Raw genomic sequence first — 22,933 nt, 5'->3', positions numbered from 1 at the left:
AGATTTACCTCCAACCCATCGCAGTCATTGCTGTAGCCGCTAAAAATGCTCCTGCTCCCACTTGTTACTCACATCTTCACCCTCTGCTGGACTGCAACTTTATTCAGACTTGCGCCCCCCACCAACTGCACCCCAGGAACTTGCCTACCCTAGTTCTAGCCCCAACTGTCCTTACTGCCCGCCGTAAGCAAAGGGCCCAGTTGTGGGCTGTGCCTTCTGACGCTCCCTAGCTAGGGGGCAGAATTCCGCAACTTCTGTTAAAAATAATTTGTGCTTGCGTTTTAACACGTTTATTCCCCATTTAACATGAGAAAGTATTTTCCCCAGTAGTAATGAGACAATAAATGTAAGCAAATGTCATGAATATTGGTGCACACAGCTTAAAAACACTAGTGCAACACCAGGTTGTCCAAGTTCTAAGGTTTAATCATTACAGTTCTAGGTACCAGTATGTGCACAGGCATTATAGATCTAGACTAACTGGAGTGGGTTCACTGGGGGAGTTAGACCATAAATGCATAAGTAATCCATGCACTGAGCGTCCCTTCTGATGCACAACAATATAAAATGATGATTGACACGTGCTAGATTATATAATGAGTGGAAGAGGATGCTTAATAACGTGATTTCTATAGCATAAGAGGTAGACAGATGGAATAGGAGTGTTAATTAAGGGACAGAGCCAAAGCCAGAACACTTTTGTCCTTCACTGCATGGGGCAAAGTCACTTTGAGATTCCGGTTCTCTTCCATGGTTCGGACAATTGTATCATAGGCATTTTGGTTCCCCGACCAGCAGCGCCTCGCCACCTGCAAAATAAGCCAACATGTTTTATACATTTTTAAGAAATGCTGTGTGTTTCCCATTACGTAAAAAAATAATAGCCAACTCCTAAATGGATACTGGAAAAATGAATCAAGGAAAAAATATCTGATTGGCTGTTATTGGTTACTGCACTGTGGCAAATGTGTCCGGTGTTCGCAAATAAACCCCTCCCTATATATATATGAAAGGTTACCGTAAAAATAGAACCCCTACCAGATGCAGTTCCTAATTGTTTGTAAATCTACCTGAATTCTAGCTGCAGAATGGGGGTTCCCTCTCTCTCATGAGAGAGATTAGGGTAACCCCTACTACTAATGTAATGTCCTGTCTGGGGGGATAAATGTTTATACACACAGGACCATGTTACCCTTTCCACCTTAAATATATAAGTAGGGGAAGTGGACTAGATCTTTCTCTTGGGTATGTAGGTCTGTATCCTGGGTGGTGTACACTACAGGTTAAGGTCCCCATAAATGCGAGATAGTCAGAACATTATAATCCTTTTTTAACATGAGTTCATTTAATTTACCTTTGCCCATTTTTTTTAATTAAAAAAAAAAAAAATCAATAAAATAAATGAATAAATAATATATATAGTTGCTTGAACTAAACAGGGCAAATGGGGAAATTGATGCTGCGTACAATTAGATACTCCATGCCCAGATAATCTTCCTGCTTAGGGCAACTAATCTCCCCAACATGCCATCCCACCGGCAAGCATGTAAATCACCGGCGGGATGGCATACGTGTCGCTTCGGTTTTCTGAAGTCGCCCAAAGTTTCTTTGCGAGCCCTTTCCTAATCTCCCTGTGTGCCACTGCCCTTATAGACTCTTTGATAACAAAACAGTCACACCTCTGACCAGACTCCTGACTGCCCCTCAGTGATGGAGGCCCTGCTCCCTGCTCTGTTATAGATATTGCCTGACAATAACATAAATCTTCATTACTGACTAAGGAATATGCTATCGTTTGCTGAATAATCTTTGATATCCAAAGTATTGGCATCCTAATAGTTAAAGCTAAATACTGCTTTCTCCATTAATAATATACGGGCCACATCTGGGTTTAAATGGTCTCTGTGTAATCCCTGCGCTGGCAATCCGCAGTCCCCGGGGTGGGGTGGGAGTTGGAAACCCTTTAAATATAGTGTTACATATGTGAGAGGGAATGTCTCATTTGATTGCACTGTACTGACACTGCCATCCCTAAGTATGTGTTAAAATAAGTTTAAATGGAAATAAAGAAAATCTTATCAGTAGTAGACAATTTGAATTTTCTTTAGCTGTTTCCCCTTTTTAACCATTGGATACCTGGAAAACAGTGGAGCATTAGGTAAAAGGGGGCCCCAGGCTATGGAGGGCTAAGGGTTAATGCTAATAAATCAGGTGCTGTCATATCTCTGTGGTTTTGCTACAACTCTCAATATACCTCTGAAACCCAAAGATAGTTACAGTTCCAACCACAGCTGGATGGCTACACATTGAATGCTTCTCATCTAGAGATACCTATATGGATACTGGACCCATTTTCCAGAATGCTCAGGTCCTGGGGTTTTCCAGGGATCTTTCTGTAATTTGGATCTCCATAGCTTAAATCTACTTAAAAATCATTTAAAGGAGAAGGAAAGTTACAATCACTGGGCACCCCACAAGTGATTGTAATCGCTTACCTGAAACCCCTGGCCGGTGAAGACTGAACCAGCTGGGGTGTATGCAAGCAAATGTTTGGCACCCCCCCCCCAGTGATTTAGCCTTCCCCTTCAAACATTACCTAAACCCAATAGGATTGTTTTGCCCCCAATAAGGATTAATTATATCTTAGTTGGGATCAATTACAGGTACTGTTTTATTATTACAGAGAAAAGGGAATCATTTAACCATTAAATAAACCCAATAGGGCTGTTCTGCCCCCAATAAGGGGTAATTATATCTTAGTTGGGATCAAGTACAGGTACTGTTTTATTATTACAGAGAAAAGGGAATAATTTAACCGTGAAATAAACCCAATAGGGCTGTTCTGCCCCAATAAGGGGTAATTATATCTTAGTTGGGATCAAGTACAGGTACTGTTTTATTATTACAGAGAAAAGGGAATCATTTAACCATTAAATAAACCCAATAGGGCTGTTCTGCCCCCAATAAGGGGTAATTATATCTTAGTTGGGATCAAGTACAGGTACTGTTTTATTATTACAGAGAAAAGGGAATCATTTAACCATTAAATAAACCCAATAGGGCTGTTCTGCCCCCAATAAGGGGTAATTATATCTTAGTTGGGATCAAGTACAGGTACTGTTTTATTATTACAGAGAAAAGGGAACCATTTAACCATTAAATAAACCCAATAGGATTGTTTTGCCCCAATAAGCATTAATTATATCTTAGTTGGGACCACGTACAAGGTACTGTTTTTTTTATTAAAGGGAAAAAGGAAATCAGTTTTAAAAAAATTGAATTATTTGCTTATAATGAAGTCTATGGGTCATGGGTTTCCAGATAACAGATCCCATATCTGTAATTTTAAACAATAGCTGCACAATATACTATGGGTTTTTGGTCTTTCATCCGCAGTTCCGGGGAAAAAAATGCCCTTTCTTGCCTATCCAGAAACTGGTCCTGGGAACCACAGAGGAAATTCCACAATGCATAGCTCCAGAACCGCTACAGGCAAAGTGGTTAAAGTTCAAACCTACCCCATTGGAAACATCCCAGCTCAGCATCCTTGTAGCTCTCTCCTCAGCCTCCTGGGAACCATCCAGAACCAGGCCAAATCCTCCATTAATTACCTCACCCCTAAAAATGAAAAAAGGCAGAGTCAGTTTTGACCTTAGAAGGCCTGTACAGGAGAAGTCGTGACAGTAATAGCTCTGGAATAGGCACACTGTACACTTGGCCTCAAAGCAAAAGTATTTGAGTTATTTTAGCAATTTGGGAACATTCCCATGCAGCATGAGGTTATCGTCACTCGTCATCGGATGTTACAATGTAATGCCCCAGACAGAAGCAATCCCAAAGATATTAGATTTGATTACAAAAAGCCATGTATGGGTTTGACCCAACTGAAAGTACTGAATTAGAATTACTTAGTAATTCTCTACTGTTTATGTAAAAATGTTTTGTAGGTTTTTATTCCTGGAGTTTGTTGTCAGCTCTTCTATGTTCTTTCATCTTATCCTAGTTGTCCAAAGAAATGTACTCTTGGTTTATTTATTAAAGGACAAGCAAAGCTAAAACTTAAGGGTGAAGACACACAGAGCTACTAGTAGCAGCTACATGTTGCGGCTAGTAAAACAGACAATGCTGATCATTTGTTGATAACGTTCTCCCTGTGTGTTTTAGAAGAGGCTAGTCTCTTGTCAGTACGGTCTATGGCAGGGTATTTTCTGGAGTAGCTGCTACTAGTAGCTCTGTGTGTCTTCACCCTTATAGCTACCATTTTCCTAAGGCACCCCTAGTAACTAACTTACCTGTCCCTGCCTGGATGCCACCACTACCTACATTTTTGGCTTTATGTGTCTTTGAAGCCTTAGTGCACTGGCTCCCAAAGGAAAGCTCAACAAATTAAATGGAGGCCTAGCCCAGGTAAATTAGTGTGAATTTAAAGAGGTAATAAACCCACCCATAATGATTTCCCACTGCGCTCCCTAGTTTTTCTATAGAAGTTGCTGAAAAACTTAATTAAAGATGCAAGAAAAATCCACAACCTGTTGCTAATACTGTATAATGCACCCAAAGCCTGTGTAATAGGCTAAAATTATCACTACTCTTGTACTCTATGTGGGTTATGTAATAAAAGGCACTAAGTTTGTGTAGGCGCAGTAACCTATTGCAACCAATCAGCAGGTAGCATTTACAGGTCATCTATTTAGTAGCAAATATCTCATTGGTTGCTATGGGTTACTACACCTGGGCAAACTTAGTGCATTTTATTACATATGGGGGTATTTATGCATATTGTGTTAAATAGCTAGTAAGCACTATCTTCTGATACCAGGAATGGGCACTGCTGGGTTTACTCTGTAAACTGTTAACTGTTTTTGCATAAAGAAAACACAACAAACTCTTCATTAAATGCACAAAGCATTTAAGGTGGGTATAAAAATGGGTAATTATGTTCTGCTGCTCTTCGTGCAAGCTACCAAAAGATATAGCAGGACAAGTAATTGTGGCAAATTAGGCTTACTCCAAAGAGAGAGTTACTGTAAATGGGAAAAAAATGATTGAATGACTGGGAATTAAGACTTTTTGTACTGCTCTAAACATATATCCAGTTTTGACAAGGAAGTTTGGCACTGACTTCATGATGTAAGTGATGCAAGTAAGGGACTGTGGGGGCCATAAATGACCTATGATTTATATTACAGTTTAGATCAGTGATCCCCAAATAGTGGCAGGTAAGCAACATGTTGCTCACCACCACCCTTCATGTTGCTCCTACTTGCCATAAAGTAGATGCCCATTTTTGAATTTTAAGTTTTACTCCAAGCAGAGCCTTCTGCAGGCTAGCAGTCCTTATGGGGCTACCAAATATCCAATCACAGTATTTATTTAGCATCCCCCAAAGGGTGTGGCTTACCAACACTTTTCATATCTGCGTGTGGCTCACAAGTAAAAAAGGTTGGGGACCCCCGGGTTTGATGATGATGAATTCTCTTTCCCAGTTCATGACAACAGCCGTCACGCAGTGGCTGAAGTAGGAGAGTATATGCTTTATATAAATTGGTATATTGTGTGCTACTTAAACCTTAATTCAAGCCACAAATATGAAATGTCTTTATTTGATCATGAAAGAGAATTGCCCCCCCCTCAGCTCCCAATCCCCCTGTAGCACTGCTAACCCTGCTTTAGGATCTTAAAGCTACTAATCTTTAACTGCTGTAGGTCCCACACAGGGTCAATAAAAGCCATGCACAAACACCAGGCATTAAATCCTCCCAGAATGCCGGAACATTAATATCTGCTCTAGTTTGTTAGAAACAGATGTATAGTGTTGGTATTGTTACACAGCATTTATTTAGTAATGTAAGAATTGATTCAAGTCCTACATAATCATTTTACAAATAAAACGTTCATAGCTCACATAAATGCCACAAAGCTAATCATTAAAGGACAGATTCATTTTTGCTCATGCTATGCAAATACAGGCAAGGCTAAACTACATTCGGCCCAACAATATTGGTCAAACTGCAATGTACATAATCACCTAGCAGTGTGTAACTGTTTAGTAGCAAGCTCCAAAGGAGAAAATGATTCATTTCCAATAGCTTTTAGCTGCTGGGAGATACTGAGAGCTTTAGTTCTGATGCCTGAGATGCACAGAAGGTAGACCTTTTGTTTTACTTAATTCATTTCCATTCCCCACCTACCAGCCAACACCTCCTCCATTATGCAGAGCAACCCAGGTCGCTCCTCGGAATGAGTCTCCCACAAAGTTCTGCACGGCCATATCTGGGGAATTCAGAAGAAAATGATTCCATAGTAAGCCAGACACCATTCGGGTAAGATGAATGTGGGATATTTAATGTAATGGCGGAGATGTGTCTTCCCTTTTCTCTTCTAATGCAATATTATTTTTATACAGAAGAAGATGAAAAACCAAAGAACCAAAGCATGGAGTGAATTATAAGATGGCAATATATGTTACGGCTCATTTACTGAGAACATTGCATGCAGAGTACAATACAATAATAACAAAAAGGACAATAACAACAACAGCGATAATTACACAAATTATAAAATACAAAATATAACACCTAAGGGAGACACACAGAGCTACTAGTAGCAGCTACTTGTCACGGCTACTAAAATAGACAATGCTGATCATTTACTGATAATTGTCTCTTCGTGTGTTTTAGCAGAGGCAATTCTCAGTATTGTCTATGGCAGGGTATTTTCTAGTGTTTAGTACTTGTGACAAGTAGCTGCTACTAAGTAGCTCTGTGTGTCTTTACCCTGAAGGTGCAGAACTCAGGCCAGATGTTATAAACTAGTAAAAAAAAACACTGCATTATCTAATACCCAGCTCACCTGCGCAAAAGGCGGACCCATCATAGATATTGGAAGTTTCTCTGTAGGGACTGTCTGTGCCACTGACATCATGATGGTCCCGACTAATCACCACAGGACCCTACAAAAGACATTATACATGACACAGATTTTAGACATTAAGGTGGCCATGGTATTAATCTCTTATGAAGGTTACACCTATTAAACTTGTACCTCAGAGATGAGCAATCTACAGCATGCCACTGAATACAACTCCCAGAACCCCCTGACAGCTTTTAAAAATGCCTTTTCTACAGTACCCTAAAACCAGCCTTATTTGAGGCCCTGGAATTTCAAAGTACACAGAGGCCTCTCACCAGCACAATAAAAAATAACTATCTACAGGTTGCCAGTCTGGGCCTTCCTATATGGACTAGCAGCCTACAAGAGACTTTGTTTGGCATTTCCCCAGGGATTTTATGCAACCAAAACTTGCCTCCAAGCCAGAAATGAAAAGATAAGCACCTACTTTGAGGCCACTGGGAGCAACATCCAAGGGGTTGGTGAGCAACATGTTGCCCCTGAGCCACTGGTTGGGGATCCCTGCCTCATGGTAAAGTAAATAGCTAGAAGAAGATATACTGTAGTGCCCTTTGATACAAGGCAACAGGTGCTGTGTAGGGCAACCTGCTTGTACAACTGTACCTGTACAGAAGTTTCAGAAGTTGTCCGAATGTCAATGTCTCATTGTTCGAATCCTGTATTACTCACCTTGACCCGTCCTGCAGCCACAGCCCTGTTGATAGCCACAGCGATGGACACTCTTCCCTTCTGGTCTGAATACAGAATTCGAGCCTGGGACCCTACAACCTTCAAACGAAATCAGAAATACCACAGTATAAAGTAAGCATCACTAAACACGAGCCAGTGTGGAACTCCATTATTATTTATTAGTATATATATATATATATATATATATATATATATATATAGTCCAACATTTACAGAATTCAGTGTAATCCCAATGGCATGCCTGTGAACTTTCATGATTATCCCGTATACCCAAAAAGGTAAGGAGCATCCAAGGGGCTTATCATCACAAAAGCACAAGTCTTTAAGAAAGAATGAAGCTATAGAATGCCTGCAAGAGAAGCTTCTACTGTGGAAATATCATATAATAGCACTATTATTTATCAAAAGCTGTAAAACGCATTAAAGGGGGATTCTGACACTAACACTTGCATGGTAGATTTACATTTTACTGATACCTATGGTGGGGCAGATACCAGGCTAGTGTTTTTCAGATAATTAGCACTTTTAATATCCTTGTTTTTTGAGCAATGTAATATATATGATTTTATAGTTTATTGTAGCACCTATATTTCACTGTATATGTGTCATATTATTATCACTAATAAGAAATATTACATATGTGTGTGTGTTTATTTTTAAAACATTCATTGTTGTACATTTGTAGAAACATGATGGATGGGTAAGTACTAAAAGGACACTGAAGTCCAGGTACGGACTGGAATTTAAATTAGGCCTTGGTATGATAAGAATATCAGGTATGTGGCATTTTTTATGGCATTTTAGAGCAGCCCTCTGCAATCAGTCCAGACTGGCTTAAGACCCCATAGGTGTCACCTGAAAGAAAACCTAAGGGAGGTGAGATATATTGGGATACTTAAGGGTGCCAAAGGTGTTGCAAAAATAATACAAATACATAAACCATTCCTTGTATAGGCATAAGATGTACAGAACAAAAGATGACTTAGCTTAATTCCCCTTATCTCTGCCCTGCAGTTATACGGTGGCCATACAGTGTAAGATCCACTTATATGGCGAGGTCGCTAAGCGAGTGGATCTTCTCCTGATATGCCCACATACAGGTGGGCGATATTGGGCTAATTTGATAATTTAGCCTGAATTAAAATGGCGGGCATAGGCGCTGTTGGTTCAGAGACCGCATCAACCAGCAGATGCGGTCCCCAATCCAATGGAAAACAGCTGAATGCTTCCCAAGATGCAGTATTTTTGACTTACAATAAAGCAGCCGTTTTTTTGCTAAACTACTTTCTCTCTGAGTTTTGTTATACAATACTGGTATAATGGTATATATTCAGCAGTCTGCCACCATAAAGTTAGTATATGTGAATGGAAAGCATATATGTAGACTCTTTGTATTATATGAGTATACAAAGCACTAAAGAGGGGTTCAATTCTGAGAACTAAGGGATGCCACAGTGAGCCTATGTGCCTCTCCCAGCCTTTCCCTCATAAATACAGAGCTGCCAAACGCAAACAGCACTGCCATAGGGCAGGTTGCAAAGAGCAAAAAACATGGCAGCTTGCACCTAGGAGCGGGAACAAAAAGAGGACGGACAGAAACATGAAAAGAACAGGGCCTGTGATGTCAAAGGGGTGGGGCTATAACACACAATGGCAAAAAAGCAGGTTGTAGAGTGATCCAGCAAGGTAAGGTTGGATTGGGGTCGGATCAATGGCAGACCAGGGGCTTATCTTAAGGGTGGTACAAATTTAATGGCAACTACATTGCCGTTAAATTTGTAATACCGGCCCCATCCTTGGCTGGTGTTTTAGTGGCTAGGCTAGTAAAATACCAGACAGGTGGCAACTCCAGTGATATCAAAAAGGGGAGGGCACAGGTATATAAATAAGGACAGTGTGCCGGGTCAGTTGGGTTTCAGGAAGGGTGATTAGGGTTGGACGTAGGCGGAATTCTCGGCCTACAAATTACATTTCTCAATAATGGAAAGTGTAAGAAGTGAATTAGACACAAGTAATATGTTTAGAGAATGTACATATACCAGATCATGTTTTCCAGCTTCTCGAATCCATCGAATGTTATCGTTGTACTGTTTCTTCACAGCGTCACTTACTGCAATGAGAAGAAAGAGACACTCGCCGTGACTGAGAATTAGTGCCATAAAGGGGTTTTTTCATTATCATTGCTAATTTCCAAAGCTCTTTTGTGCCAGCTACGGATGCACTGAATTCATCATTTTAAGATTCACTGGAAAATCAAATCAATTAATGTGATGGGCATGGGGGGGGGGTTTCTCATCTCCAGACATTGCAGTACCTCCCTGAGCGATGATATCCTCCAGAGCACAGCTTGCAATTTCATCAGTGGCAGCCAAGTCAGAGGGATCAGCGGAGGTGCAAACCCACCGGAACGGTCCGAATCCCAGAGAAAAGATGTCCCTGAAGGAAATAAGAAACATCTATAAAAATACATACCTGATCTCTTAGCTGATTTAGCCTGGTAGCCCAAGATGAGGGAGCAATAAGCTGAGAGATTTAATACCCTGTTAAAGGGGAACTCCACCCAAAAGTAAACATAAATTGAAACAACTTTACATTATACATGAATTAAAGAATATACAGCCTTTTAATGATTTTTAATGTAATAATATGGTTTGGAACAGTAACAGTAGTCGCCTGTCCTCAGCCTGCATCCTCCCAATCCCACAATTCCCTGCACACGTGATGCCAATAAGGAAAGGAACATCACAGTGCAATGCATTGTGGGTTATTAAGTTATTAAAGTGTATGTATAACATAACTGAACAGAACTACAAATCCCTATGGATGTACCAAGGCCAATTTATGGCAGAAGTCCCCCTAGGATTCTTACCCCATAATATGCTGGACGTACGAAGGGTATCGGAACTCCGTGTCACGTCCTCCGTGTTTCTGCACATCAGCACCTATAGAGGACATAATCCTGATTAGGATAATATTTATAATTTATATATATATATATATATATATATATATATATATATATATATATATATATAATATTAATTCTGCATTAAAGCATTCATTTTTTGTATTTGAATTAAGCAATATGTCTACCACTTTTACATAAATAGTACATTAAGCTACATGTTAATACACAACACTGACCAGATGTAAATTTGCCCAGTGTTTATAAATGGCTCTGTGTGCCTCTGGCCAGTAGTAGGAGCTCTTCCCTAGTTCTTATGGATTCATGGATCTTCAACCTGTTTTTCTATACCTGCTGTGGAGCTACATCTCCCTACCACACCCCATGACAAGGATTTGTGAGAGATTCTCAGCCAGTCCCTCCTTTTTACCTAAATGCAACAACAACTCACCAGCTCTCTGTGCCTCCAGAAGAAAAGCATTCCCATAATCCCAGAAAAACATGCCCTTGTCACCCAGTTTATTTATGGCCGCCACCTGCCGTTTTAGACTGGAATACAAAGCAAGGGTTGTTATTAAAAGGACATGTAAACCTCCCACAAAAAAAATATAGTCAGTGTACAGCCTACCTGAAATCTTTAAATACCTGCCACTCTGGTAGTTAAAAGGTTAAGAGAAGATTCCTTCTCCTCCTGTAACCCACTCTGCCCCTACCTTAGGAATTTACTTTGGCTGTTGGCTACTGAGCATGCTCAGTTCTCCTCTGTCTAGCAGCCAATGAAGAGATGCACTGCTGGCTTCTACAGAAACTCTGCTCTAGCTGTGCACTCTGCTGGAGAAACATATTTTTTTCTACTAACCTCCTGTCCTGAGCTCAGATTAACCAGACTCAGTCCAAGCAGAACTTTTTATTAAAGTACGTTCTGCCTGTGTAAGCCTGCATTCTTCATTGAATGAACACACTGTGCACATGTTTGCAGATGTAATCATCACTGATTATGTCAGAGGGAAAATGGCCACCGGGTGAAAGCTGCTATTTGTTTTAGGAAAATGTGATGGTGCTGGTGAACGGAGGGGTTATATGCAGTAAAAATGATGAGCTGTGGGTGGGGGCGATGTACCCAACTTATATACATGGTAGAAAAATGCCCTTTAACCATATTTATGATCTAAGAACCAATGCATGGTTGCATTATTAGACGAAGAAAAGCTTCCAAGCACTCCGAACCTTCTGGGTTTAAAATCTCATCTTTATTAGTCCATTAAAATTCAAATGCCTAACGCGTTTCGTGCGCGTGCGCACTTAATCATAGGCCTATGATTAAGTGCGCACGCGCACGAAACGCGTTAGGCATTTGAATTTTAATGGACTAATAAAGATGAGATTTTAAACCCAGAAGGTTCGGAGTGCTTGGAAGCTTTTTTTCATCTATTATTGGAATGATCCCCTTGGCTACGGGTTCGGGGCTTCGAGCACCCGGACCACTTTGGGACCCGGGTGAGTGTGCCTTGATCGCTATTTTGACTTCACAGATCTTTGTGTGGCTTATAACATTTGTGTCAGGCCCGGGGTTTTTACACCCGGACCTCACCTCTTTACTTGGTACAAATTTTTTGTTTGTAGATTTAAAGATTTAGCCATTCTTCACTTTACTTTTGTGACTTCTCTTAGTTTATTATAATCAATTAACTTTGTTATTTTGTTTTCGCATGGTTGCATTATACTGTAATACTCACCTCTCATGGACCAGTTGATGGAAAGCCTGAGGGTCCTTACACAGCATTTGATTGGCCTCTGAGAATGTGAGTTGCACGGGGTAATAACCCCCACTGAAGGGGTTGTGACAAGATGTTTGGTCTGATCCCAGATCTACTAGAAGCTCTCCTGTTTTCTCATACTCCTCCACCAGCCTTTCCCTGGGATGGAATCACAACAGACATGGAAAACACAATAAACTCGTTTAGTGACGTTTTTACATTTATATTAAAAATAAATATTAAACACACATCTCCGTACATATGCACTTGCTACAGAGGGACACGCATTACCAAGTGTCCAGCTGAGCAAGATATAGACATAGGATTTAATGGCTAACTCTATGAACACAACGGAGCAATGGGCTGTTGTCATGCACTTGAAGGGACAAGGGGAGGCTGATGTATAAGGGAGGGGGCACTGAGGTAGAAGTAGAAAGAAACTATGAAACACAGGAGGAACCACCCGTAGCCTGAGATGCCCTTGAAGGACACTGGAAGCCTATGAAGCATAATTGCCAGGGTGATCCTTTGACTACTTGGGAAAAATGACTCTAGAGGTTGCAGGGGGCCCAGGCCGTGGGGTCTGCTTGCTCTATAATTATAGAAATCCACCCTCCCCAGCCGCTCTCCTTTGTGAGAGCATGTGGGGAGCAGGAAATGCAAGCAGCTGGGCAAGGCCAGGATGGGGTGGCTGTGGGTGCCGGGCCCCTCAAATGATTTTTTGGGGGGGCCCAATGTCATGTACGTATGCCACTGGCAGAATAGCATTATGGTATATATTCACTTTAGGGCCACTATATTTATGAAGCACAGGAGGGAGAAACACATTATTTCAGCTGGGGGGGGGGGGCTATGATGCACTGAAGGGGGTATAAGATACTGCAAGGACACTGAGGGGTATACTGTACAGTAGCAAAATTTGGTCGTTTCAAGTCCCCCTGCAAAAATATTTTCCCATGGGGCAAACTGTCCCTCCTCCCGACCGTACCACGCTGCTATTTTAAAGGTATATGAGGGGCCGGGGAGAGAAGAATATGGTGCCGCAGACCCCGTACTTCGAGCCCCCCGTGTTGTCCGGGACCCCCTGTGGGTTCTGCTGTAGAGACAGTTTCAGCACTGATTGTGATGCATTGTGATACTGATCTGATGCTTTCATGGCTACAAGTTATTGAGGTTTTGTATTTGTTTTAGGATTATGTACTCTGAGTTGCTTTAGTGTGTGTTATTTGTGTATTATTGTATTATCTGTCATTACAAGGCTTTGAAGTGCCTGGAAAATGGCTTAGTGGGGTCAAGACAATGCCCTGCTGTATCGGAGATACTTTATACTGAGAAGTATGACACCACAATGTAGGGAGCACCTTTAGGTCCGATGCCTAGGGCGGAACCGCACATAAATACAGCCCTGATTCTGGTCCTGAAATCATGAAGAAAAAGCCAGCTGAATAACAGACCTGGCAGAGAACTTAACTTCCATTACATATAACTTTAAAACCATTGAACCTTGAAGTTAACATGCATTAGAAAGTTGCTTAGAATTTTATTTCCTTGTATTATGCAAGCAACTGTTTTTGGGTTAGTTTCACCTTTAGTAACGGCAGTAGGTATGATAGAAAAGCTTGGTTTTATGTTATCTTGTTTGCAAAAAGATATAAGGGGAAAACCTTGTATCAGACTTTTGGACCCTACTATACATGTATATCTGATATTCATATATATCTGAGGTTTATAGTTAGTCAGCTGTCAAAACAACCCCCAGCTTCTCCATATGTGGCACAGGATAGAGGGACTTACCAAAGGTCCACGATATTCCCATGATATCCCAGGCTCAGCATCTCTTTGTCCTTTTTTGCTTTCCTGTATAAAGAAAAACAGAACTTTAAAGAATATAAAGCCAGAAAATGTGCAAAGGCTTAAATGGCTAACTTGACTTTCATGTTCCTCTCGACACGGGCTCCGATTTCCACTGAACCACAATTAAGCAATGGGCTCTGGAAAGTGATGGCATGTACAGAACATAGTGCATACGTGTGGTCTAAAACTGAAATTTAAGGTGATACTGGATACATTTACAGTGTATGTGATGGTGCTACTGAAATCAGATATTGCTGGAAATTTGGTTTTATTATTTCTTAAAGGAACATTAACCAATTAAGGTGACATTACCTGAATATCACAACACAAGAACTGTTCTGTACTCCACATAGTGTCATAATCACTTATCTCAGACTCAGTGCTAGTGCCCCGCTTTGCTGAAAAACGCACCAGCTAGAGGCTCCTTTTAGGTGTTTATACACCTTGTTTTATAAGTACAGAGCTGCCATTATAGTAATAAGCTGGCAAATTTCCCACCCCCAGGGCCCAAGTTATTACCCTACTGGTAACCTGGGCCCTGCCAACAAGTAGAATTGGGCCTCAATGAAAAATGAATGGCCCATGCATCACTATGCCACTGGGGGGGGGGGGGCGGGCACCCCAGCTCTGTTCCATTATGACAAACCCCCACCCATAATCACCCCAGCCACACCTCTTCCCCCCCCCCCCCACCAAATAACACTTTTTACCCCCTGTTGGCCCTTGTATGAGTGTCTAAACTTGTTAAGGGGGTTGTGTCTTTTAGCATAACATCGACTTTGATATTCTGAGACAATTTCCAACTGGTTTTTATTATTTATTTATTTATTTATAGTGGCTTTTCATTTATTTGGCTTTTTTCAGTGACTCTCCGGTTCAAAACTTCAGCAGCTATGTTAGCTTACCTTAGCAACCAGGCTTGAATGAGAGACAGGAATATGAATAGAATAGGATCTTAATATAAAAGATAAGGATTAAAATAATGATAGTAAAATTGAAGCTTCATGGTGCAATAGTTTTGTGGCTGGCGGGGTCAGTGACCCCCATTTTAAAGCTGGGAAGATAAGGCTAAACTGTAGGTATGAGAGTAGAAAGTGATTATATTAGTGCAGCAATGAGCTCAGATACTAGATATACTGACAGACTGAAGTGTTCACACTTAATTCATTGATCTCATCAGAAATTCCCCTACCTGATTCTTTGGATGCAGCCATCTAGGGAATTGGTAACTTCCATCAGCCACCCCTGCTGATGCCTTTTCATCAGTGCACTTTCATCCACCTAACAGAAGGGACAGACAAAAATGGCTGGAGCTGGTAGCAACTAGCAAACATAGGCAATGTCTTCAATAAATATTCAGAACAAGGGTGCATATACATTATTACTTTTAAACGCTTAAGAGAAAATAATAGAACACCTACAACATTTAGCCAATGTGTTTGGAATGAGTTGGGCATTTGCACTGTACTGTGAGTTCACTCTAGTACTGGTGTAAGCAGGGCAATGGAGATTCTTGGCCGCAAAGAGACCCTCGTGGTCATGAAATGTGGTGGTGGAATTTAAAAAGGAAAACTCTACTGTATCGTATTTTTAACATCTAGTTGGTATCCAAACTGTTTAAGAATGATGCAGTTGCACACTGCAGATTTAAGCAGGTTTTGAAGGCCTTGGCCCTTCTAAATTGTCCAGGGCCTATCCCACCTCCAGCCTCCAACTCTAGCCTTGAGTGTAAGAAAAAGTCCATGTAGATTTCCTACATTGTAGACTCTACTGTAAACTAGAGAAGGCATCCTAATGCCTAATGCCTAGTGGGGTGTTATGGGCCATTTCTATGGCATAAATCTTGCTTTAGTTCCAAAATCTATCCCTTTAAAGACTGCTCACTTTCTTTTCAATGCCACCGAGTCATCCCTTCCTGCAGTCAGGAACGTACCTCAGCAATGACCCCCACGCAGCCCACTATGGAAGCCGCTTTTGCCTGAGCTCCACTCATGCCTCCAAGACCTGATGTGACAAACACCTTTCCAGAGAGGTCATCCAACCCCAGGTACCGTCGTCCGGCATTCAGCACTGTCAGCTGAGGAGAAAGAGAGAAGGGCAAGGTTAATTGACTAATATTCCATAAGACCAAGAAAACAGAAAAAAAAAAATAAAGAACAGTTCCACATTGACTTATAATAACAATATCTAACAATATAATTAAACTAAACTTTATAGGACTCACCACTGTGCCATGCACTATGCCCTGGGGTCCAATATAACAGTAGCTCCCTGCAGTCATCTGCCCATACCTGCCAAATTAAAAGATAGCCACAAACAGAAAATGAAAACTAAACGTGAGATTTGTCCTCACACACAATGACTGTGGGTAAACCCAACTGTCAACCATGGGCAATTTCTATCATCACTGTAGTGTAGTACATGACTTTACCCAGCCTAGAAAGACATATTTCTGCAACATAAGCCTTATCAGAAAAACTGGCAGGATATTCTAAGTTCAATGTGGGCAAAGTGTTAGGTCAGAAGAACGGATTTCCAGATTTGTCTCAAGGATTTGGTAACGGATAGATTTTAGTCCCAAAACAAGTTCTCCATTCATTTAGAAAAACTAGAGAAGAAAGGTCAACTGTCCTGAAGCCTTGGAATGAAAAAGAAGGGAGCCTGAAAGCTTGGAGGACAAATAGGCAGTGATTTGGGATGTTATAACTGTTGTGGATACTCCTAAAGTGCTGGGGTAGTAGAGGGGAGTATTGGAGTATAGCTCATCTGCAATGGAACCACTACTGTCCAGCTCTAAAAAAAAAAAAACATGTAAATAAAAAGATCTCAGCATCTATAGATGTTCGTCATACATTGTGACTCCAAGGGCAAACATCTTCTCATAATCTCTCCTAGATGAATAGTTGGGAATAACCTAAAATGGAAAGTGAGATGATACTAAATTAAAAACTATCATGAAGAACAATGAGGTATGTACAGAAACATTTTAGGTGAAAAAGCACAAAATGAGGGCCAACATGAAACAAAATACCTACCATGCCATTAGTGATTACAACTCGAGGGGCACCAGAATGACTTGGGAAGAGACCAAGGGGGTGTCCACTGTACATCACTAGGGTTTGTTCTTCTGTCATCTCAGACAGATAGTGCATCACAAGCCAAAACTGTGGGTACACAAATATTCTGGTACTTAAGGTCAGTGATACCCATGTCTATACAGCCTACTCCAAAAGTTGTAGCCTTTTCATTCAACGGCTTATGCACACCCTTATAACAGATACAAGTCCTGGTGCTAACAGGTACATAAATGTAATGGAGTGCAACAAACTAATGTTTGGTACAGGGTTAAGGGCATTATTGTAGCTTATAGGGGATTCCTGAACCCTCCAGTCCCACAAAGCTTCAGTAATTTGTTTCTTTAATAACTGTACACTCATCCCCCCACCGAGATATGTCATGAATCTGAAGGCAACACATTTTACTTATAAATTCTGAGAACAGCTGATCAGACCCAGCAACTCTTTAGTTGGAAGGAGTAAAGGGAGATGGACCAAACCTTACCAGAAACACAGGGGTTACACTAACCAACATTCATATTTGGTTGTCTTTTGCAGTTCTGACCCAGGAGAGTTTATAGAGCAGTATATATTGGCATGTCATTTGATAAGGAATGAAACTAAGCAAATGTTTTGCTTTCTTTGCTAAACCAGAGGTCTCTCTAACATACTGCAAGTTTGTGGTTGGCATCTGCATGAGAAATCCAAGAAAGTATTTGGGAGGTTTTAAGCTATTTGTTTTCTTAGCTTATGCCAGCATTTAGATGTCAGCACTACATCTGGGAAGTATTTCAGCTAAAAAATGATCAGCTGGGAAGGCAATTTAATGTCAATTCATCTTCTAAAATATTGATAGCATCTGGGCCCACCTCACCTAGTAATGCTCTACATCTACTGCCATTGCTTTCCCATGCTTGATGTTGGTTTGTACACTATACCAACAACTCTTGGGCTAGACCTTGCTCACCGCCACCTTTGATGTTGCTCCTAGTGGCTTTAAAGTAGGTGCTAATTTTTAAATTTCTGGCTTGGAGGCAAGTTCTGGAGGCACAGAGACACAGTTTTACTCATACAGGCCAGCAGTCCCCATGGGAGTACCAAATAGCCAATCACAGATCTTATTTGGCAACCCTAAACAACTTTTTAAGTGTGGCTCGCAAGTAAAAAAGGTTGGGGATCCCTGGGCTATACCAAATAGAGATACAGGTCACAGCACTGCCACATGGCTAATGAGGTTGCATCTGGAGATAGCATGGATGTGCTTTCTTCTGAAATGAAGCCCATAAATCAACAAAGAGAAGGACACGCTCAACCTACCTGAGCCCAGTTACTGAACACCTGCCCGTTTCCTCCGTAAGTCACCAGCTCTTGGGGAAACTGTGGAGCCAAGATTAAATAGACAACAGGTTAATATGAAGGCCAACCGTATGAAGCAGAGGAATGATCATTAATGATTTATACTCTAATAAGGTTTGGAAAGCACCTGAAGGTGTAAAGACCCAATAAACCATGAGGGCCCATGTATGTTTGCTAGTGCCCCCACTGTCATTTGTGTGTGGAACCCCTTTCATTAAAGGAACTTGTGTCAAAGTGTGCTCTTTTCAAGTGCTCCTGCACCCACTGGCACAGTGGAACCCTGGCGCTACCAACACCTTACCAAGCAGTAGCTCCAGATTTCCCTTTGCACCCTGTATTTTTAGGTGCAGCACACTTGCATGCCGAACACTGGAAATGATGCCAGATGGACTTCCATTCAATCAAATCCAATTTGCAACAAAATGGCTGCACAGTTTTGGTAATTTTGGCAAATTGGATGCAATTGCAGTAGGTGCAGTGCAACTGTGTCAAGTACATCTCCCACTAACAACCACAGTGATACTGGAATCCTGGGAAAAACACTGCATTGTGGGGAAAAACATGACACTTGTGCTTGAAATTGCACTTTGCTCACTGCACTTTGTGGATGAACAGGTGCCTAGCGCTTCAGACTAGCAGGTAAAGAAAAGTATAAACTGACGTGCCTACAGAACTCATCTTGTACTCTTTTGATGAATGATCTTAAACTCATTTAAAAAACCATTAAAAAGATGATGGGGGGAAAGTATCAAGGCCATTATTTGTTAGTCATTGGTCATTAGCCATTGTCGGTGGTTTCAAATTATTTATAAATAGTTATTAAAAGCTGTATCTGCCTGGCAGCACGCAATTCTGGTTCTGATGCCTGAAGCAATGTAGCAGAAGCCAGCTAATTAATAGACCCGTTACAGAGTTTCAGAATCAGGAAACATAAAATTAACAGAGCATCAAATTACACTGACAAATAAATGTATAATGTGAAAATTATGTTGCTCAGAATAATGATTCCAATATGGGAAATCTTTTGTCCAACACCACATGGTTTAGTACATTACCTGAGCCACAGCCGGGTCCAAATTGTTCATGATCATATGCATGATGGCTGCAGCGTGCCGCGTTTTGCAGGGATACTGAGTAATGGGGTACGCCCTAAAACACATCCAAATAGGTGTCAATTTATACAATAGGATAGACACAGGGATAAACTATGATAACGAGCAGAGGGATGCACCAAATCAACTTTGTGGCCCAATCCCGAATCTTTTATAAAGGATTCAGACCATTCAAACACTGTATTAACTGCACATACTGACCAATAAACACCAACACACATTTTGCAGTTCATATAGAATATTAATTCAACCACATTCAGGCTGATGAATTGGTAGCACAAAACATAATACTAAAATTGATTAAAAAAAATGCATATTTTGATCCACTTTTCCTGAAAACCCAAAGTACCCTTGATGTTTATCTGCTCTGAGCAGTAGCCCTTTCTAGTGTATGGGAACTGAGACATAGCTAAGGGACTGGGGGTATCTGTAGGCAGGAGTTGGACCACATTCTAATTACTCTTTAGTGACAGTTTCCATTGGACTCACTTCATCTGAATGTTGGGGTAGAACCTGTACATGTAGATGTGTCCATAATGTCTCAGCTCATCTGCAAACTCAGGAGCCAACGTCCCGTGGAGCTCAGGGGGGAAGTAGCGCAGAGCGTTCTCCAAAGCCAGCTGCCGTGAGAGACACATAGAATAGTTACATTGCCATCATGGGCTTCACATCCAGTCTAATGGTAAGAAACACAATAAGTCTTTAGAGTCAGACAGATCAGAGTGTGGCTTTGCCTTGAGCACCTAAGCTCACAGAAGGGCCCTTTGGCTAAAAATGGAACTGTAAAAAAATGTATTAGGCATGCAATAAATCTATATTCGTAGATTTGGCTAAATACCAATGGAATTAGTGTGGAATCTCAACTTTTTTTTTAACTTTAGAATATTGCAGCTGCCCATAGCCTAAAAGTCCCATGAGGTTAAGGGTTTGGATTCAGCTGAGCTGAACTCTTTAGATTTGGATTGGGATAAATCTGGAATAAAAGTGCTGAGATTCGACCGAATCCTGAATTGAATCCAGAAACTGGTACAACCCTAGATATTATTAGATATTATAATGAATTGTTTTTATTCAATAGGTAGGTCCAACCTGTGGTTGCCAAACAAAGAACAAGAGTGCCCAGGGGCATACCTATAGAAGAAGCAGACCCTGCAGAGGTATAACAACAGTGCTTCAGGCTGCCCTGCAAAAAAAGCATTCGGTGGCATAACTATGGATGAAGCAGACCCCCCAATCTGGGCCCCATGTCACCAAAGCCCCCCTCCCTGCTTCCTCTCTAGTTATGCCACGAGACCCTCTGACCCTCGGAGCCATTGAACTATAGGAGTCCAATTGGACACTGACTGACAAGCAAATTCAATATATGTATAAAATATATGTGTATAAAATGTTTTAGTCCCAAAGTTTAGGGATGCCCCAAAATGAGATTGCTGTAAGGGGGGGAGACTGTAACTCCTAGTGACACCCCTAAGAACACCTGATTTCTCTCTTTGGACAAAATACAGTTACTGTACGACTGTGCCCTAACTCCCTGCTCCCCTTTACTAAATGAGCCCCTGTTTATACATTCCTACAAGAACTTTGGGTTCAGACGCACAAACACGTCCCAGAAACAAGTCATTTATTTACAGAGCCAGTGGAAAACACCAGTATGGGCAGCGTCTCTCTCCCGGCGCTGCTGGGGGGCTGGGAATCCTCCTGTGCTTGTCTTGAGACTTACAGGACAACAGCTTGCACAACCCTCATAATGATTAACCTGTTTGTGAGGTTAACCTTGTACCATTCACATTTGGCCATTACTTGTTTAAGAAGTCATAGGGAAACCTCATAAGAAACCTTAAGCGTTAATATTAGCAATTTCTGTTGGTCTTTCCAGCTTTCAAACCACCCCAACCACCAAATAAAATATGTCCATGAGTCTGCAATGTTATTGTTATTATTATTGTTTCATTACTTATCTTTATATTCAGGTCCTCTCCTATTCATCTTCCAGTCTCTCATTCACACTGTTGTCTGGTTGCTAGTGTATATTGGAGCCTAGCAACCAGATGGCTGCTTAAATTACAAACTGTAGTTTCCTATATGCCTAGTTTTAAAGGGATAACGAGGCAACCTTAACATAAACTAAGCTTATAAACCATCTAAAACATGCCAATTCCATAAACAAAGAGCTCCGGGGATGTGTTTAAATGTCTTCCTGTGTAAAAGTAAAGTCTGATTTCCTACCCTAGAGCCCTCCATTATCCTGGCTACTTTCTATCAGAGCTAAACACCAGCTGAGTTATGATATATAATAAGTACTCAGCCATTCTGAAGGCAAATACAGACTTCTGCATGTAAATGTACTCATTTCATATTAGGTTATTTACTGATTATTACCGGGCATTCAAAATGTATTTGTGTAGGTATGTGAATCGAAACCTTAAAAAGCCTAAAAGAGGGCCCCAGGCCCCTTATTTAACACTGGATGAGAGAGGTATTTAATGCACACCCTGCATGGCTAATTAGCATTTGCTTTATGCTGCAGCCCACACTGCTTTCTGTGTAGCCATGCAGCATGCATGCAAATAAAATATTATTTATACTAATTATACAGTAATGATGGTCTAAGGCCACTCACCCTCTCCTCCTCTGCAGATAACTGGGGTGTGCGGTTCGGTGCATGTGGTACCCCATTATTTCTTCCTTTATTCTGGGGTAGGGGATTGAGAGGCAGCCCAGCACACAACTCCTGCAGGCTGGTCATGGTGAGTGTCGGAGGCAGACAGGTGCAGAATCAGACAGTAAGGTTAAAAAAAAAGAAACACCCATTACTTCCGAGCATTCCTATTGGCTACCATGACTCCCCCCTTCCTTTAATGTGTTACCTGGCCCCTACTGACACAGCCAAAAATGTGCATAGTCCTGTCTGTATTTACAGGAAAGTGTTGCGTAGCCACTAGCAGATAAGGAGTTAAATAATAATGTAGGTTTTTGGTTTCCCTAAAGATAATTTCTAGACTGCGAGTCAAAGAAACAGTTAAAGGCCGAAGGTGGGGTGCACTGGGGCACGATACCCTGTGTTGGAAGCAGATATTAATAATCATACCTGCAGTTTTCCAGTTGTTGTTGAACTACAACTCCCATCTTCATTTACCCACAGCCACTGGATAACAGGCATGAGTTGCTGGCTGCAGAAAACGCAAAGTTTAAGCTTTTTTTTTTTCACTGGGGCACATATGGATTAAGGGACATGGAAACCCTCAAAACAAATGACTGTAAAATTGCAATTTACATTAATTTCATGTGTCT

At 41.1% G+C, this 22,933-nt stretch overlaps 1 protein-coding gene across 1 annotated transcript; it reads right to left on the bottom strand.

The window, feature by feature from the left end:
* Nucleotides 1-408: 408 nt before the first annotated feature.
* uroc1 (urocanate hydratase 1) lies at nucleotides 409-22,400 on the bottom strand. The gene is given in 20 exon segments (NM_001030473.1): nucleotides 409-809; nucleotides 3,519-3,618; nucleotides 6,192-6,273; nucleotides 6,853-6,952; nucleotides 7,582-7,680; nucleotides 9,642-9,712; nucleotides 9,917-10,038; nucleotides 10,472-10,544; nucleotides 10,959-11,056; nucleotides 12,244-12,423; nucleotides 14,059-14,121; nucleotides 15,311-15,399; nucleotides 16,052-16,195; nucleotides 16,343-16,409; nucleotides 16,971-17,032; nucleotides 17,154-17,282; nucleotides 18,492-18,551; nucleotides 19,586-19,679; nucleotides 20,132-20,262; nucleotides 22,263-22,400. Coding segments are annotated over 20 exon segments (2,034 nt in total). The 5' UTR covers nucleotides 22,389-22,400; the 3' UTR covers nucleotides 409-665.
* Nucleotides 22,401-22,933: the final 533 nt, after the last annotated feature.

The sequence above is a fragment of the Xenopus tropicalis genome, chromosome 4 (genome assembly GCF_000004195.4).
Source record: "Xenopus tropicalis strain Nigerian chromosome 4, UCB_Xtro_10.0, whole genome shotgun sequence".
Taxonomy (NCBI): Eukaryota; Metazoa; Chordata; class Amphibia; order Anura; family Pipidae; genus Xenopus; species Xenopus tropicalis.
The sequence above is the reverse complement of the archived record's forward strand: the minus strand, read 5'-3'. Positions and strand labels throughout refer to the sequence as shown.